This window comes from Choloepus didactylus, chromosome 18 (assembly GCF_015220235.1).
Source record: "Choloepus didactylus isolate mChoDid1 chromosome 18, mChoDid1.pri, whole genome shotgun sequence".
Classification (NCBI taxonomy): Eukaryota; Metazoa; Chordata; class Mammalia; order Pilosa; family Megalonychidae; genus Choloepus; species Choloepus didactylus.
This window is the reverse complement of record NC_051324.1, coordinates 64,027,958-64,048,036: the sequence shown is the minus strand read 5'-3', so window position 1 is coordinate 64,048,036 and position 20,079 is coordinate 64,027,958. Positions and strand designations below refer to the sequence as shown.

Here is a 20,079-nt window from a genome sequence, read left to right as displayed (position 1 = left end):
GTGATGGTGCAATATTCCTATTCCTAGTAGCAAAAGTAGTTATTTGGGCCAGAACAGGAGCTGGCCCAAGGTTACGTCTTTCTTAGGATGCAAGAGTAATACAAAAAAGAAGGGACAATTAGATAGTAAAAAAAAAAAAAAAAATGAGGAGGGCATACATAGAAGAAGTGGGGATGAAGAATAGCTTTTACTTATACAGAAGGAAAAGATAAAATCAGACAAGAAAAGTAACATCCCTAGGATCAGTAAGATTGGGGTTCAAACTCTGGCTGCCACCTACAAACTGATTAATTCCTGGAGAAGCAACTGGACCTCTCTAAGCTTCAGTTTTCTCATCCCTAAAATGAAACGAATAAACCTGAACTTACATACATCATCTCTGAACCTTTTTCACAATCCTGTTAAGTGCCTGAGTATCGCAGGCATCTAATAAATGGTAACATTTTATTACTTGGAATAGATGAATCAATAGAAGGGCAGATTACAGAGAGAAATGGGAGACGAGAGCATGGATGTTTGGAGGATTCTATTTTAGGTGGACTCAATCTTTTCTAGTGAAGAGGCAAATTCATCTGTTGAGAGTGAGGGAGGGAACAGAGAGTTAGGGTACCTAACAAGAACAGAGAAAAATCTAAACCATTTTTCCTGCAATCTCAGAATAGTAAAGCTGAAAGGGACCTGAGGACAATTTGATCTAATTATTTCCCCTCCTCCATTTTACAGATGAAGAAACAAACAAACTTGTTCTATAAAGAGCCAGAGAGTAAATGTTTTAGCCTCTGTGAATCCTCTGGTCTCTGTTGAAACCACTCAACTCGGCTGTTGTCATGTGAAAGCAGGCAGAGACTACACGTAAACAGAAGAGTGTAGCTGGGTTCCAATAAAACTTTATTTATGTCCATTGAAACTTAAATTTCATATCATTTTCACCTGCCATGAAATATTATTCAGATTTTTTTAACCATTTAAAAACGTAAAAACATCTTTAGCTCACAAGCTGTACAAAAACATGTGGTGGGCCATCGATTGTCAACCCCTGCCACAGAGTGCTTTACAGGCTCACGCCAAAGATCACAGGATGGGAGTTTGAGCCTCACCCCCACAATTTACTAGAAATAAAATTTCAGGTATGGTATTTAGTCTTCCCACGCCTCCTCATTGACAGATTCCTCATTTATAAAATGTGGATAAAAATTATACCAATTTCATGAGATTTTTGTGAGAATTAAATAAGAGAATGCATGTAAAAGACCCTAGAGGGGCCTGGTACAAAGCCAAACTCAAATAAATCAAAACAACAATAAGAAAATGCTTGGCCCAGAGAAATGACTTGATGCAGGTCACACAGTTCACTTACAACTAAACCAGGATCAGAACCTATGTGCCCACCATCCATGAAAATGTAATTCAAGTTTGTTTGTTTCCTCATCTGTAAAATGGAGGAGGGGAAATAATTAGATCAAACTGTTCCTCAGGTCCCTTTTCCTCATGAAACTGTCTCCCCCATCCCTGAGATTCCACCATTTGAAATGTATTATTTTATTTCAAGCCATTTTCTACTTAAACAATGCAAATTCCCTTGAGTACATACTTAATTTAAGTTCTATTAGTTAAAAGTATATGTGATTTATTAACTACTTTTACAGCTATTCTCTAGACACTAGATTTTGGTAGGAAATATAAAGAGGAATAAGATGTGGTATGTCCATTCAATAGAATATTATTTAGCCATAAAAAGGAATGAAGTTCTGATACATGCTACAACATGGATAAACCTTCAAAACATTATGCTGAGTGAAGCAAGCCATACAAAAAAGGCCACATATTGTATGATTCCATTTATAGGAAATATCCAGAATAGATAAATCCATTGAGACAGAAAGAAGATTAGTGGTTGCCAGGGGTTTGGGAGGAAGGAACAGGGAGTGACTGCTTAGTGGGTACAGGGTTTTCTTGTGCTGTGATGAGAATGTTCTGGAAATAGATGATGATGTTTGCACAACAGTGTGAATCTACTAAATGTCACTGCACTGTACACTTTAAAATGGTTAAAATGGCGAATTTTATGTGATGGGAATTTTACCACAATAATATGTTTATAATATATATATTATTATATAGAAACACATATATATACATTTGATATAAATATGATATATTTATTTATATTTATATACATAAAAAGGATATTTATATACATAAAAAGAGGAAGCATGAGGATTTTATGGGTGTGACCAAAAGTTCCAATTTGAGAAGGAGAGGAAAGGCTAGAAAAGGGAGACTGAATTCACTGAACACTACCTTAGTCCACCTTACAATTTTGCATAAGGCTAACACTGGATACTGATAAAAATGATTAACATATGCAAAGGGTACTTGCTGAACACTTACCATGTGCCAGGCACTGAGCCTGGCTCTGAAGATAAAGCAATAAACAAGATAGAAAAGTGTTTCTTAAAATTTTTTCCAAAGTATAAATAACCAGAGCAAAAGTCCCCTTTCCGGCATTTTTATAAAAACCTATGACAAATATTTACTGTTTAGTTATTGTTATAAAACAGTATTTCTTCAGTAATTCTCAATTTAGTCCTACCTGACAACTAACATATCTCAACAGTAAGATAAAGGAAACAAAAGTCCTTTGGATCAAGAGAACTAAAAAGCTGGGTTCTTGCTGGGGGGAAGAGTTGGGCAGCAGACGCTCCAGAGGTAAAGAATAGAATTTAGATGAGATCTGTTAATTTGCAAACTTGTTATCTTTCCAAATCTAAATCACTACAGAGGACACAGAAGTGTGACAGCTGTTCACTTCTTTTAAAGTTTTGTTGCTGTCTAACAATCTAATGCTGCTGGTGGCACATCTGTTTTTTTTTTTTAATCAATTCCAAATGATTGGAATGTATTTAAAATTTTTTTTTCTTAACTTTTAGGAACATCAACTCTAAACCAATTCATAAAACTTGACTCTGTCCCTTTCTTGAAGACTGCAACTTCTCTTGGTCATGTATTCTATCTTGCTAAAAACCATGCAAGGCTGTGGATACAGACTTTGGAACTTTTAACTTAAAAAAAGAATAAAACTGAAAAATAATACCTAAGCAATAATATTAGCTGCTTATGAAATTTGGAAGAGATCACCTTCAGGTTTGGTCCGTGTCATCATCACTGACTTCATGACCCAAAATAAAGGCCTTGCTTTAGCACTCCCTCCAGCACTTCTGTAAAACTCCAGAGCCATGGATCACCCTTCTCTTCCAGACCTTAAAACTGACTTTCAAAGGTCCGGACAGTTGTAGTCTCCAGCTCTAGAACACAGAGGCTGGGTTTTCTGTTCAGCAAAACCTCCAGAACGGCAGGCACTCAAATGTTAAGTAGCATTAACATGACCTCATGGAGGAAGCAAATGGAGAGTGCAGGTGAGCTCCCCAGTTCTTGGCAGACAAGAATGTCAAGTTAGCTAACTAAAAAACAAAGAGCAGGGTGGGAGACATGCCCGTGTGCAGGAAAACCATATAATCAGACCTCAAGGCATGCCCAGCTGAACAGACACAAGTGCAAGTTGGTGAAATGCCAACAAAATGTCATTATGAGTTGAGTCATCAAACACTAGTTAGAGAAAACTCTGTTCAATATTAATCAGCCTGTGCACTCTCTCTTCACTATAAAAGTTGGGTTTTTTTTCCTAACTGATAAAAGTTAGCCACAGACTTGCCAAAGAAAGCTTCTGAAAGCCAATTTGGCTCTCCATTCCATACCGATCTCAGAATATTAACAAAAACCTGTTGCTAAGGGACATCAATGCATAGTTAAGTCTAACATACACAATTATGCTAAGCTAGCTGCTGAAAGAAACTTTCTCTCAGTAATACTTCATGCTGTGTATTTGACTTGGGAAATGTCTCCTAAATTGCAAGGCCTTCCATATTTTGGCCCTTGCTCTTTTTCCTATCTCATCTCTCACTGCTCTGCGAGATGACCCCTTCCCTACATTCCAACCACACAGAGCATCAGGATTCCCTGGACACTTCGCCCCATTCCACACTAGGCCTGCAAGCAGCTGGGTCTGCTTTGAATCTCTTCCCCCCACCACCACTAACTCCCCTACTCACCTTTCAAGATCTAAGGAATTCATCACTTTCCTTTGAGCTAGCATCAAATCACAAATATCGGTAGCCACGTCTGTCCCCCATTAGACTGTGGGTTTCTTGAGAGGAGGAATCATCTCTCTGCATGCTCCCCAGGGCCTCACACTGAACTATGGAGTGCAGCATCAAATAAACGTTGGTGAATGGGTGCATGCATGATGGACCAGACCCATTCAATCATAACCAACAGATTAAATGGAAGTCCTGATTACCACTGTGCTTGATGCTTTCATTTAATTTTGATCTTTAAGTCTCAGAGGTTACTTTCTGCCTTTTTTAGAAACAGTGAAAGGGTTCCCCAGAGACTCCATGCTTGGCAAGGCATCAAGATGCATGGGAGGGTCAGGAGAGGTGTCCTCCAGATGGGGCTCACCACCGCCTTGGCCTTTCCAATTACTTCATCTTGATGGGTCATAGTTATTGTATTTATTAAATGAAGTAAGTGGTCTACCTACATAATTTCTAAGGTCCCTGGTAGATGTAACACTCCAAGACTCTAAACTCTTAGCTTTATATTCTGCCAGATCTCTATTGCCCAGACTCTTGGTACTACATATACTTGGCAAATGCCACATCACGTGCATTTATTACTTAGCCATTAGACAGCATCCACGTGAATTTTCTGTTGCTTTCTCAGTTCAAGGACATTGACTCAGTTTCTTCACCAGATAGTATCACTGCTCTTTCAACTGCTCCTTATAAGGCCATCAACAGTAGAACAAATGATAGTATCTGTATCCGAGTCTTTTCCATGTACAGAGAATACAAGAGAATCTAAAAAGATTCTTCTCCTTCCTTAATAACCGAGTGCTTTATTATTAATAGCAGGCAATTTTATAATGAGTTTTTATTAAAAGAAAGACATAAAGCATAACAGGTCAAAATGTTGCCATAGCTTCATGCAAATAAAAGTCTAACCAGCCATATGCATTTTCATTCTCTTGTGTATTTTTTCTAGTCTGCTTACTACGCCAATCCATTTGACTGTCTCACCAGTGCCCCCTACTCAGATGACTTGTTTCTAAGACACTCCTAAGTGGACAGTTGGTTACGTGGTTACTCCTCATAAAACAGGGTGGATACCTGCCTCACATCTAGCCAACCCAGCAGCTACTCCAGCATAAGATTTTTTTTTCTTTTTTTTTTTTTAGAGTGAGAGGGAATTTGACCTCGGACCAGAGAGTGTAACTAGTCAAAGAGTGATGAGCAGTGAAGTTATAAAGCTAGGTAGATGCAAGGCTCTTTTAAATCATGCACATGTTGATAAGTTAGCAAAAGTCTGGTCTGCAGAGAGCGGAGAAGACTCACAGAGAAAAGCAGACATGAGAGATTCTGCAAAGGAAAAGCAAGAAAAATGCAACCTGCAGTATCAGTTACTACCAGGCCCAGCTGCTGCACCTCCTGCAGCTGGAGTCAATGAAATCTCCCCAATAAACACTCTTCTACTTGAGTTAAAACAATATACACTCAAATACACAAATATCTAAACATATTTGTAATCACATTGCATATATATTTATCACCATTCTTTCCTGGGTCATATGCATCTTTCCATGAATGTTATCACCATTTCTTCATAAACACATTCCATTGGGTAGGTATCTGATAATTTGCTTAAGCTATTCCCTTACTGTTATACAGTAAGGGTGTTTCTATTTTCCACTCTTTTGGCATTGCAGTCGCAAAGTGAAAAGCATGAACTTTGGAACTGAAGTGAACTAGAAACACCAACTGAATGATCTTGGGCAAGTTATTAACCTGAGTTCCAATTTCCTCCTTTGTGAAATGGGGCTAATAATGATCTACCTCTCAGGTTCGGATGAGGATTAGAGCCAGTACATAAAGCACTTTTCACAAAGCCTGGCCACCTAGTAGGCACTCGATAATCACTAGCTACTATAGGACAGATTCCCATAAATGGAAACGTGGAGTCAAACGGTGTAAAAACAGCACAGGTTCTTGATACCGCCCAGTTGTGAGTCTCTCTACTTCTCTACTTCCCTGATAGACCCTTAGCCTTTCCTCTAACACTTTCATTTCTTCTTTCCAGCTTTGCCTCAGGCTCAGATGTCCAAGAACGTAGAGTTGCTTTTTCAAATTAGACAGCGGTTTGAGCCTTAAACCCAGTGGCCTGACAATCCAGCTGATTTCCTACTTCCTGTTTTCCCCTGACTGGTCCCACGTGAGGAACCTTGCACAGGTCCTCAGCAGGGAGATAAGTCTGGGCTCGTTTTAAACAAGCCCCAAACTAGGTTTTGTTGCTTTTATTCTATGTACCCTTCTACACCCATCACTCCCAGGCTTCTTTTGAGTGTGCCAACACACGACAGCCAGGTGAACAAAGATTTCGTCTTGAAGCTGAAACAGGTGAGGTAGATTACTCATTTCTTAGACGCAGGGCTAATAAGGAATAAAAACATATATTATTGCCTGGATTCTGAACCCTGGTGTCTCAGATCCTTTCACTCTCTGATCCCTGTTTCCCAACTGAGCTCCCTGTGTATGATTTCTTTCTGGCCCTTCCATGCTGACTCATCTAATTCTTGACTTTCTGCCGTGCTTCTGCTGCCCACCTGCCCTTTTGTTATTCAAATCACCAGACCCAGGACTACCTGCCCAGCTCTGAGGGATGGCTGGGCCTGAAGTGGCAGCTAACCTTCTTCCCGTGGCTTTCTCTGGGCAGTCACCTGCTCTCCACATCCCCACATGTCCCCCACCCAGCCCCACACTAGAAGTCTGCTGACATCTACACCCCAGGAGGACAATTTGACAGATGATGGGTGTCTGTCATAAGCTGGGAAAGTTCCTTCCCACTGACCTTACCCGTAACACCTCACACACCATGACTTGGCAGTTTATTTCCTTATCATCCCCTCTTATTGAAAATGATCCAGGTATTCTTATATATAATTTCATACTAATATAATCAGATCACATTAAGAGAATAAACCTGCCTATTAACGCCAATAAGGATACACACACTTGAAAAGACCTACTGGTATTAATCAATATTACAAGAGGCTGATAACACTGGAGTAGCACTTTTTGTAACTTACAGTCATTTTCTAAAAATAAACCTTGCCTGGCTACAGAGCCTCGGTTCTTACTCACCCCCATTCCCTCCTAAGCTTTGTCCCATCGAGACTAGAATCATTTGTTACAATGGGAAGGTGCCCCCTTTCCCCGCCCTCAACCTCCACCCCTGTATCTCTACATCCAAGCTGCCTGTGACAACGGCTGAGAGTGTTTTGTGGGTCTCATTACCACTAAACACTAATTAAGTTTTTGGAATCAATATAGCAACAGCATTTTCTTTTCTTCTTTTTTCTAATGTAACACCCCCAGTTTAGAAGCATCCAGTCTGTCATTACACATAGAAAACCAGCAGAAAGAGCAGGTAATCTGCTCGAGGACCAGATGGCAAGTCTCTTATTTTTCTCCCTTACTCTCCTGAGAAGAGCCACACTTAAAGTCGTATTATACCAGGTTAACATCCTCCCTGTGCCACCTGGCATACATGATCTTCCCAGGTTGATGTACGCCCCTCACCTTCCTCTGTATCCTGGCTGCATCTCAAACCAGAACTCACATGCACATCCTACAGAACATTAGTTTGCTGCCATGTCTGTCTTTCCTCTAGACGGTGAGCTTCTTGAAGGTAGAAATGACAATCTACACATCTCTGAATTCATCTAGCACAGCGCAAGGTGCAGATTATTTAACTGCTCATAATGCTTGTCAAATTCAACCAAGTAATATATAAATATATATGTACATATGTACGTGCACGCACATGTATATACTTTTCTCCCCCTCCCTTCAACACTATCCCTCTTGTCGCTAGATGGGCCACATAAGAAAGAAAAATTGAATGTTGGAATAGAAAAAATTATTCTAACTCTAATGTAACAAAATTTCCCAACTGCATTCTTAAACCAATTCCAGAATTACATCTTCAGTTTTTTCCTATTTTCCCTAAAAAAGAGACGCTCATTCAGAGACAAAGTCCTGAGAGGGAAGAGTTGGCAAGCCACTTGAATGAGATGAGGGAGCTGGCAGGACCAGCCTACCCGGCTGGATCATCTGTTCTCTTCAACGACACAGCAAGGTGAGGCAAAAACTACCCTGTGGCTTAGCGACTCGGACTCAGGGTGATTCAGTTCACCCACCCACCATATCCCCACTACTGACTCTATGAGTTGGATGAAAGCACTGGGGAAAAAGAAGATGACTGAGAACTAGGTACACAGAGAAATTGGTAGAAGTTAGAACAATCACATAACAGGAGAGAGAGTTGAAGAGAAGTATAAAAACAGCCTATTTGAGCTCAAGAGTTGTAGGTCACTGTGTTTTTCAACAGAAGAAAATGAAAAAATTAATTTCATTTGTCAATTGTATTAAATGTATTTCTCTTCTAAGCTCTCTTTTTCTGAAATTAAAAGTAGAAAAAAAAATTATTAACTCCCTTTCCAGTATCCAATACCATGCTTGAGAAAGTTTGGTAAGCTATGGAGAGCCTTCTGGAGCTCCACTCCTGAGATAAGTAAAATGAGAATTCAGAAGTACACAGAACAGTTGGTTTTCCTCCTCTTTAAATGAAGTCAGGCAAAGGCAGGTTAGCAGGTTACAAAGAAATGAAAATTACACCTGTGGCCATGCCCTGGAAAATATTCCCTAACCTAGCTAGATGTTGATTATTGAATCAACAGCTTGCTTATATAATTGTAGTGTGCCTATAAATCTGGTTGATATGATACACGTTTAACTATTAACCTCTAGGTTTCCTGGGGTTTCCACAATCCAAAAAACACCTGAAAGTGTGAGATATGATCTATTACATTTATTAACCTATTGTGATCATAACTAGTAACTTCTTTACATATCTTGGTAAGAAAAATGAAGTTCTTAGAAAACACAAGTAAGGTCTTTTAAACTCCAGATATTTTCCTGGACATCTTCTCTCTTTTATTCTTCTAAGGAATTGTTCTGCCTGTGTTAACATTCTATTGCTGACCCTGGATACTTGCAGTTAAGATTCCTTCATCATAACAACTTTGGATATAGAGCACAATTTTATCTCCAACTCTGAAAATCACTGATCTTTTCAGGCCCATGGTGAAAGCTTTTCTGACCTCCCTCTCGTTCTCAGAGCCTCCCTACTCATAGTACGTCTTCTAAAGCATATCTAGGATTCCACTTTATATTATAGATGTGTCTCTGCTTCTCTTACCTCCTACTAGAATATAAGCTCCTTAAGGGATAGAGGGAAAAGAAGAGTGAAACAAATTTATGTTTCGGGAGAGCTATATAGTGCAGTGCTTCAAACTCAGTAGGGCACTCAAAAAATATTTGTTGAATGCCAAGCTCTGGCCAAAGGATATTATATACATGACCTTGCTTAATTTTCATTACAACTCCATGAATGAGTCAGTCTCTCCATTTAGCAGGTGAGGAAACTGAAGCTCATGAGATTAAATAGGTTTTCCAAAGCCTTATGGCTAGTAAGCAGTAGAGCAAGGTTAAATGCATTTCTGTCTATTTCCTCCTAGCACAATGAATGTCTTAAACGTAACAATTGATTAAAAATTTATACGTTGAATTGACCTAAGCAAACCCCTTATCCAAGATCTCTCTTTAGCTATGTTCATAGCCACTGGGATTTTTTTTTCAAATGGTAAAAGAACTGGTGGTTTAAGAAAGGGGAAATAAAGTGTGGAAAATGTGCTAGCAAGGTTCTCAAATATCACAGCCAAGGCTGGCTTTACATATTCACTGTAAAATAATTCCCATACTCTACCATTCTATTCCCACTGGTGCTTCAGATTCTGGTTCTACCCTTATCTCCAACTCATCCTATTCCATGTGAAGTTAGAAAGGGGAGAATATAGGAAGGGAATAAATAATACGCCAATTGATGTCCAGACCTTCCATTCCCACGGCTTCAGCATGAAAACATGGAAGACAACAGAAGCATGTGTATGACTGTTTGCTTTGGCTGGGAAGAGAGCCTAGAGAGAATTCATTGGTTTAAAAGGAAATTCACTTCCAGTCCAACTCACAGCCCCTTCCCCACCCCTCCCACCCACCACCACCACCAACTTTGCCACAAAAAAAGGCGATTCCGGTTTCTTCCATACTGTCCAGTACGAGACAAAATGAGTGGGGACTTGGTTCATTCACAATTTCAAGGAAACTGCACTTGTTACATTTACATAGAACTAACCAGGAAAAAAGGAAATCGCCAAGCTAAAAAGGGGCTGCAGTACTGCTCTACTTAGGTATGCTGCCAAATTGGCCATGTCCTTACTAGTGTTTTAAAACAATTTAACTCAGATGTATGAGGAAACACGCAAGGTTTGAATCTGTCTCAGTTCCTATATGACAGTATCTATATATTTAAAGCACAGGCAATAAAATCAATAATTGTTACTGATGCTTTAACATAAATTTCCTGCATATACAGACCAGTATATATATCAGTAGACCAATTGTAACCAGCTTCTTTCAACCAATAGGCAGTTTTACTTGGAATTCAACCTTAAGAACATAGGAACTGTCAGAATGAGTCAGATTCAGTATTCTGTGGTCAACAGAAACTTCAAAGGAATAAGCAAAAAGGAAGCTATGGCAAAACACAGGTCAGCCCCTCTTAATTACTGTACCTGGCTCTGATATACCCCAAACTATCCAAACTCCCTCAGAATCCTTTCACATTTACTATTTTCAACCACGTAATGGGTTTCAGAAATTTATTATGGAGTAAAAACTCAAGTGTAGTCATCCCAAGAACTCAGGTTCTGGGGTCAGACAGACCTTCATTCAAGCCTCTGTTCGGCCACTTACGGGCCTTGACATCTAAGATAAGTTCCTTAACCACTCTGGGCCTCAGCGTTCTCATCCATAAAATGGGGCCATTGCCTCACTGGACTCTAGGGAGAGTGGAATGAGATGCTTCACACCCATCATTAAGCGCACCATCCAGAACATAGAATCATTAGAGGTGGCACCATCTAGGACTATGGAAATTAGCACCTCCATGGATGTAACTTTAAGCACACCCCACTCTGGATACGGTGAACAAAGCTGGACTCATCCTCTCAAAGTTACTCTTGAATTCTTCAAATCTGCTCAGAGTCCCTCTTGGCCTTAGCCTTTAAAATGGGGGAGTCCTCATCTAAACAGCTCGTCTTGCGTGGCTTTCCCCACTCCTTTGCTCCCTTAGTTTTCAAAACTTTATCATGCCCTTCACCCCTAAATACACGCAACACCCAATACCCATGATTTAAGTGACTTAGAGCAAAAGATATCTCACACCTGCCCAAGAATTGCCCACCTAGGGGTGGGAGGGCAGGGGGAAGTGAGAAAACAGCTCTAACCACCAGCGTAAATGATGTGTGGAAACCTCTCTGGGTAAGATGGAGGCCCTTACAATAGAGGGAGGATTCCATCTTCACTCCACCTAGAAGAGAAGATGGAACCTCTGAGCTGAGTCCCTTACAGTGATAATCTCAAAGCAGGGAAAATGTGGTAGCATGAGATTTATTTTTAGTTTGCTTTTTAAACAAAACTGTGGGATCAGGGAAGAGAGAATGAAGGGACTGGGGGAAGAACTATTGGACAACTTCTCAGTGGGAGAGAAAAAGGAAAAGAAGAGATACAGAGCAAACAGGAAGAGCAGAGCTGAGGGGAAAGGAAGCCAGGATGGACCCCAGGTGCCAACCAGTAGCTTAGTCCAGGGGAAGCGAGCGCTGGCCTACAATTCTCCTGAGGAGCAGGATCACCACTCGGAGACTTCCTGTGGGCTGGGCCCAAGAGGTCACCGGCTGAGTGGTGGGTGAGTGGTTATCCAGATTAACAACTTCCAGTTAAATCCATGGAGAAATGTTATCTGGGAGTCCCATCATAAAAAGAAGCCCCTACTCAGCTGAGTAAAGTCATGAAGAGCAGCAGTCAGCAATTCTTTTCTGAAAAGCGCCAGACGCTAAGTAGTCTTGGCTTTATGGGCCTTACGGCCTCTGTCCTAACCACTCAGCTCTACCTTTGTAGCAAGAAAAGGAGTCACAGATAATAGCTGTGTTCCAATAAAGCTTTATTTCTATAGACTGAATTTGAATTTTATTTAATTTTCATGTGTCATGAAATATTATCCTTTTGATTTTTTTCTGTCATTTAAAAAAATGTAGTAAAACAAATATGGCAGTGCGGGGGATTTGGTCAATGGGCTGTAGTTTGCCCACCCCTGGTTCAGAGCACAGGCCCTGTGTCCAGACAGGACTGGCTCTGCTTCCTGCCACCACAACTTACTGAACTAACCATGGGCAAGATGGTTAACTCTCTTGAGCCTCACTTTCCTCATCTATAAATTAAGGGTGATAACAGTATCTGCCCCAGAGGGTGTATATAAAGTTTGTAAAGATAATGTATGAAAAGTGACTGGCATGTAGTAAGTGATGGTGATGATGATGATGATGATGATGTTGGCCTTGTTTGGGGGCAGGGTGGTAGGGATCAGCTCCTAGATTTGGGGCTAATGGTCTGTACAAAGAAGGTTGATTCCAAGGATCCGCCTTAAGGAAGAAAGTACAGAAAAGAAAGAAAAGCAGACGACTGGTGAACACCACAAGTGCCCATTTAACCCTGCAAACCAGAGCTGAGCTGACTAAATCGCTGATGATTTGTGATGGACTTCACTTGCCTGAGTTACAGCTTGAATATCCTGTCAAAAGTAGAAAGACTGTGTACAGAACTATACAGAACTATACAAAGAGAAATGCCATCTCTTCAAAAATTGACTGTGGTGAGGAATGCACAACTATTATGATGGTACCATAAACAGCTGATTGTACACTATGGATGATTGTATGGTATGTGAATATATCTCAATAAAACTGAATTTAAAAAAAATAAAGAAGAAATGCCACCTGAGTAGTCCAAGTGATAAAACCCAGGGCAGAGAAGGACAGGTGGTGATCGTGGCTGAGAAGGAAGTGGAAGGATTGTTTCATATGGGGGTTTCACCCACAGAGTTCCCTGCTTTGCCAAAGAGCAGTCAGCTGCTGAGAACTTTCAGATCGTCTCTGACAACCTTCAGAAGCTCAAAACACTTACAAACCAGCTCCTGAAATCAGCACAGAATGGAGGAATTCACCTCAATCCTATCCGTTTGGATGCTTTGGACAACCCAATTTTGTTCTGCATATTTTTAAAAGAGAAGGTTTAGCAAAGGCTCGTGCAAATGTTCAGTCTGTTCAGACGGCCCGCATAGGTGAAAGGACACATCTTCAGCCATAGAAAGTAGCCTTTATTCTGTTCTTGCAACTTCCAAATAATCAAGGCAACACATAATGAGAACATTAATCCCACCCAACAAGGATGCACAGTAAAAAAAAAGCAATTTAATTCCCCAAGCCTTTTATAAAACTAGGGAGAAAATGATGTATTTCCTCCCTGATGAAAAATACTTTCATCTCAGACGTTTATCAAGCACCTATTATTTATAAGCGTGACACTAAAAAGGTTAAAAGATGTATAAGATGTATAAGAAGAAAGGCTAACTACTTAGGAGGAGCTTTCAAACTAGATAGTCCATAAAAGGCAAACATCAATTACAGTGGTTAAAACTTGCAGCTGTAAAACATAGGCAGTGGGAATTAAAATGAGAGCATTTGCAAAATAGCCTTTGGCAGAGAACTGGTGAAACCCCATCACTGCCAGTATGTGTCACCATTTCTTGGGCACAGGAAAATAACCCCTGCTGGTTGGACTTTTGGCGCCCCCCACCCTTGCCAGCCTGCTCCCCACAAAAACAAATGACACAAAAATATGAAATATACTAAAGATTCTGAAGAAAAAAATACCTTTTTTTACAAATGTGAATTATTACTGTTCATGTGTGGTTTAGTGAAAAGAACTTTAGGACAGAGTACCAAAGACATCATGTCTCTAGGCAAACCACTTACTTCCCAGGTCTCAGTTTTCTCATTTGTAAAATGAGCTTTAAGTTCTATCATTTAATATCAGGATGCACTGACTTATATAATTTGTGAAGTCACCAAAATTGATCCTAGCCATAATTCTTCTAACAAGCCTAGTAAATTAAAGTCTACCATCTTTTGTGATTAGGCATTTCACATGATGCTAGAAAAAAAATAATCTGCAACTATGCACATCACACAACCAGGTGCTATGTAAAAATTATTTACAAAACAAAGGAAAATTACTTTTGCCTGTAGAAATGCCCAGAAGTAAGTTATTTCCCAGACTGCGATATTAATCCGATAATTACATTTTTCTTATTATTTTCATGAAGGTCTGGATAGCTATAAACAGTATAAAGCAAAATGAGTTTATAAAATATATGATGTTTACTTAAGACATTTAGGTTGAAAATAAAATTAGAATTCACTGGGGAATTAAATTGTTCGGATGCATGGACCTCAATTTTCAAATCATGACTATGTAAACTCTGCAATCTTGGAATTTTCTGGCCTACCTTTGTAATTAATTTAAACCCCAAATTAAGATTTTAAAGATGCATTTTATGGGGGAAAAAAAGGAAATTCAACACGTGAAATACAAATATCAAAAAAAAAAAAATGTGAAAAATATACTTCCTTCATACTAACAAATGCAAATGAGAGAAAATATTAGTATCTTTTATTGAATTGGCAAAGATTTTTTCCAACTATTATACTCAGGGAAGGAAAATAGTATTATAATTGGCATATCTTTCTGAATAGCAATTTATTTGGCAATATTTACCATAATTCTTAAAAGGAGGGGAAAATGCACTTCCAAACATTTTTGGTAGGAATGAGAATTAATGTGACTTCTCTGGAGGGCAATTTGGCAATGCCCTTTGACCTAACACTTCCACTTCTAGGGATTCACCCTAAAGAGATAATTGGACAAGTGCACAAAGATGTATGTTTAAGGTATTTTTTGCAATATTTCTTATAGCTGTAAAACAATAATGCAGACTGTGAAAATGGGAGATTGGTTTAACAGTTGCATTCTTATAAATTAAAATATGCAATTGTTAAAAAGAATGAGGTAACTTTATGTGTACTGATATGGAAAGATGTCCAAGACAGATAGTAGAGTATGAAAAGCAAGTGGCAATATACCATATATACTCTGTAAAATTGCATGTGTATGTACCTATGTATAAATGCAAAGAGACAGTCACTAAAGTTAGAGTAATTAGGTCTGATGGTATGACTTTGAGTGGTTTTTATGTTCTCATTATCAATTTATCTATTACTTGAAATTCTCGATGAGTGCATATATATCATTTTTATAATAAAAAATATTTTCATAAAGTGGAGCAAAGAATGGGATTGGAGAAGAGTTGAATATCCATAATCCATACTTTTGCTTCTGAGAATTTAGACTAAGGCCATAGTAAGCACAGTAATGTATGAACTAGAACAACCATCATAGCATTCTTCATAATATTGAAAATTAATACAAGCAGAGTTCAAGTTAAATAAAAAAATGGAATAGGATGTTACGAATGTAAAAATATATTAAATCGGAAATATTTCATAGTATGTCGGTAAATGAAACAAAAGGTAACTAAATAAACATTAGTTTTATATACATTTTGGATTTTTCCGATACATATATAGAAAAGAAAAAATAATAACCCAAAAGGATTTATACCAAAATCTATATTGCAGTAACTAGTAATTTTTGTTTTCCTTTTCCCTTTTCTAAATTTTCCAGTGTTTCTATAATGAACAAGTATTACTTCGGTAATTTTTTTTTCTTTAAGTTTTAAAAATATATCTTGCAGATCTCTCAGATTTTAAAATACTGGGGAGTGGTTAAAGTAACACTAACGTCTGAAAACTCAGCCCTTTTCTCGTGCATTAAATTTACTAGCAAGAGACCCTCTGAAGTACCAGGCAGCTAAAACGCACATGCTGTAAAGCACTAAACAATACTAATGCAGAACAAGACAAGCTCAGGAAACCCAAGGTAAGGATTCTGATTTTGTGTCCTGAGATGTTCCAGGGTTATAAAACATACTGGATCAAATTACAGGCTAAGTGTGACAAGTCAGTCTGGTATAACCTAACAAAGGAATTTACCCAGATTGAGAAATTTACACATTTCATTTCTCAGGGTAGAATGAATTACAGAAGCAAAGAACTCAGGGTAGGGTTAAGCCTTTTCCTACCACTCTCCTACAAGCCTGTAAATTATGCCTTACAGGCACTTCTCGCAACATGATTTATTTACCTATTACTACATTAAACTATGATAAACTAATTTTTTTAAACGTGAATAAGGGGAGAAGTAGGAAGGAGTTTACTTACACAGAGGCAAACATTTTTGTATATTTTCAGGTGAACTGGAGATGCCAGACCTCCCTCCCTTCCTCCCATTTTCCCTCCCTCCCTCAGGAGATCATTATGGCTGACAACAATGGGTTTTCTCTCCTGGGTAGTGTAGATGACACATTTTTCCTGTAGCCTGTCTTCCTGTAATGTGCAGGAATTCCTGCACTTTCTGGGTGCCCTTCCTGTTAACTTACATTTCAGATTTCCTCAAAAGGCACTCTACCACTTTAATATTTGAAAAAATGTCAGCTCAACCCCAGACAGCTAATACAAACAAGCTGAAAAGCATACCACCTAAAGTTATAACTGTGAAAAGCAAAATTTCTTTTTAAGAAATTCTTCCTTGGAATCTCACTGTTGGTAAAGCTGGAAAGAAATAACCCAGTCTTTCCAGCTCCCAGGGAGTCTGTAATTCTTTTGCCTCTGCTGGGCCTTAAATTAGAGGTCTGTAAAACCGAATTATAGTGATCTAGAAAGTTCGTAAAGGTCCTTGAATTGAACAAGTTGTTAAATTCGTCAATACGAGGAGGTTGTATCCACCTTTTACTTTCCTCTCATTTCACTTGGTTATAGTGTTACAAAGACTTTTGGTACTGCAGAAAATGTTTTGGCCATTTGAGAATACTAACTGGATTAGGCCAGTTCCACATTTAAAGCCCAGGCCAAGCCTCCTTGCAATTTCTGAAATGATCGCCCGCTTCTTTCTATCAGTAAATTTCCTTTTGGACAGAAACCCCCATGCTCATACCAGATGCACCTTCCAAAAGGGGCCCAATTAAGAAAACTCATTTGAGCAAATGGAAATTGATTTGAAAGACCACCAGTACCTGATTCATTATGGGCACAACCATAAAGGAAGAATGGCCTATTAATATTTCCTTCAGTTTCCCAAATCAAAAACTTGCTCTACTATGGTAGGAGCAGGCCCAAAAATATGCAAAAAGGAACCATTTTATTTAGACTAAAGTCCAAAGGTGTAAAAGCATCGTTAACAACACTTCCTATCTCCCAGAGAAAAAGATTACTTCCATCTCTAAAATCCAGTAGTGCCATTTCTCTTCAACGAGGTCCAGTTATCTAGTATTATAATGACTTGCATGCATGCTCTCTTTCACCAACCAGATGGAAAGTTCTTTGAAGGCAAGACTGCATTTAAAATATTTTTGTACGCTTCCAAATCCTATGCCTACATATATGTACATATATGGATGTGTGTATGTGTCAGATGTCAGATGCACACACTCTAATGTGCATTTATACATATATTAAGATTGAACTGGATGAGTAAATATTTGCCAAATGCAAAGTTAACTATCTCTAATGCATCGAAGTTCAAAACAGACCCTTCTAAGCAGCTATTTCTCTGCTCAATTAGGAGACTGTTTCCCCCGTATTAAGGAAACATCTCCCCCTCATAATGCCAACTCCTAGGTTCCAAAACACTTTTAACTTTTCCTCCCCTAATACTCAAAGAAAAGCAGCAAACTCTTGAGAATATCACTTCCTTGTTAGGCTGTTGAGCTCTATGATTCCCACCAGGTAGAATTAAAAAGGGGTGCAACAACTCCCAAAAAAAAGTGACAAAAAGCTTTTAAAGACACTTTAATTTCACCAGGTCTTAGTCAAATAGTGCCCCAGGTAGTAATGATGGCTGGAGTGCCTAACTCACCTCTTCATTCCATACTTCCTCGTGTGACGAAAGTTTTCACTGTGGTAAAGAAAGATTTATTCTGAAACAAGTGATTTAGGGTCCTAGAGGCACCTTATGGCATCCCCTCAGCTCTATGATGCCATGTCAGGAATTTTTTTTAATACCCTCCCCAGGATGACCCTAAGTCTGTAAAATACAACTGTCTAAAGAAAAAAACTAAAAAAAGAAAGAAAAAAAAATATAAAGAAAACAACCATAACCCTGAACTCCTGACCTATTATATCTAACTAAATAAATGCAATTACACACTTAAAAGATTTCATTATGGTTGTCAATGAAACAGAGCACCTCCTGCCCCCCACGTTGCTACAATGCATGAAAGTACAGTTTTCTTTCCCTCAACATTTCCCCCCTGGAGATGCAAAGCATCTTCCAAATGAGCAGAAACATAAACATTATCTGTGTCCTCACTGGTAATTCTAAATACGGTAAGCCAATAAGCAATTGGTATAAAGAGCAAAATCTCAATCAGGTATTCCTGTCTGCTTTTTGTAATATGCTTTTATTCACACGTCACCTTGACTTCCTTTAAAAAATCAAAAGTTGCCTAAATGTTCAAAGCGATATCAATGGAAATTCAGCCGAACACTGGCACCACAACAGTTCGTTCCCAAAGGAATATAAGATTACATTAATTTCCTTGTAGTTTAACTCAAGTTTTACCTTTCATCTTCACCGACAGACTTTTAAAAAGTTGGTATTCCTGTTGCACATAAAATTGCTTATATTGTGTGTGCATACTAAAGAATTTAACAAATATATAAAGCACTGCACATGTAGACGCTACCAACCTGCTCTATCTTTCCTGACTGTGCAAAAGGCAAAAAGAGCTCAGTAATCCTAGCAGAAGAATGCAAATAACGTCAATGCACAGCTGAATTGCAAACCCTGCCTTACAGGAACTCTCTGTGTCTGCAAAAAAAAGACACATACTAAACAGGAAATGCAACTGAGCTGTGGAAAACCTCAAACTTAAAAATGCAATCGCCAGGCGAAAATTGCATCCGTGCATTCATAAATGCATGCACAACCCTTTGCATTTTTGCAAGTAATGCAAATAAACTCTTACCTTTCGACTGAGACATTTTCCCCTTTTCTTTGATGGGGGAGGGGAGCACAAAAGACTTTGCCTTGCTTCTCTTCTGTAGCTAGTTTTGCAACAAAGATGCAAGCTGCAGGCGTGCAATCTTCATGCAAGTGGAGTTTCTCTTGACCGATGCAGCAGATGGACTTTCAGGGAATCAAGATGGAAATGCACACCTTACAAAACAGACTGGAAAGTGATTTTTCCCCCAGTTGCAACGTTAGGGAAGGCTGTGCTGCAGCTACATGATGGGCCAGGGCTGGCAGCTAAAAGCTCCAAACTTGGAACTGAGTATCTTAGTGCGCAGACGTCCTTCCTGCGAAGGGCGTGGGGGCCGCTGGGTAATGTAGTTCCGAGCGGAGTCCACGGGGCGCTGATTTAAGGAAACGTGGTCGCTCGGGTCTGTCAGCAAGATGACTGGGTGCGACAAAGATTGCGCGGAGATAAACAAGTCAGACACGCGCTCAGTAGTAAGTGATGGGCGAAAGAGGGCATGGCCGAGCAGCGGGGCATTTTTTTGTTCTCGAAAAGCCTCTGAAACAAAGCTACGAGAGCATTAGGTTATCTCAAGAACATTTGGCTCGCGGAGCAGGTCTGTTTGGGTGTTTAGTGTGTTGATTTTGCAGCTCAGCACCTGTTGTGCTGCTCCCGCCTGTAGATCTTTTTTACCCTCCCACCTCCATTTTTAAAAACATTTTTCTCGAGTGGAGAATTTGCTAGTGATTTGGCTATCTAATGGTAAGCTTACCTTTGCACTGCAGAGAAGATGCAAAGTTTTATTTAGGTCAGTTA

The 20,079-nt window shown here is 39.2% G+C and overlaps 1 protein-coding gene across 1 annotated transcript in view; it reads right to left on the bottom strand.

Annotated features, from left to right (window-relative positions):
- Nucleotides 1-19,556, bottom strand: part of MAP2K6 (mitogen-activated protein kinase kinase 6) — a 120,890-nt gene extending 101,334 nt beyond the window's left edge. Inside the window, exon 1 of the mRNA XM_037808852.1 lies at nt 19,273-19,556. Coding sequence (XP_037664780.1) covers nt 19,273-19,288 — 16 coding nt within the window. The 5' untranslated portion in view covers nt 19,289-19,556. The remainder of the gene's footprint in view (nt 1-19,272) is intronic.
- Nucleotides 19,557-20,079: the final 523 nt, after the last annotated feature.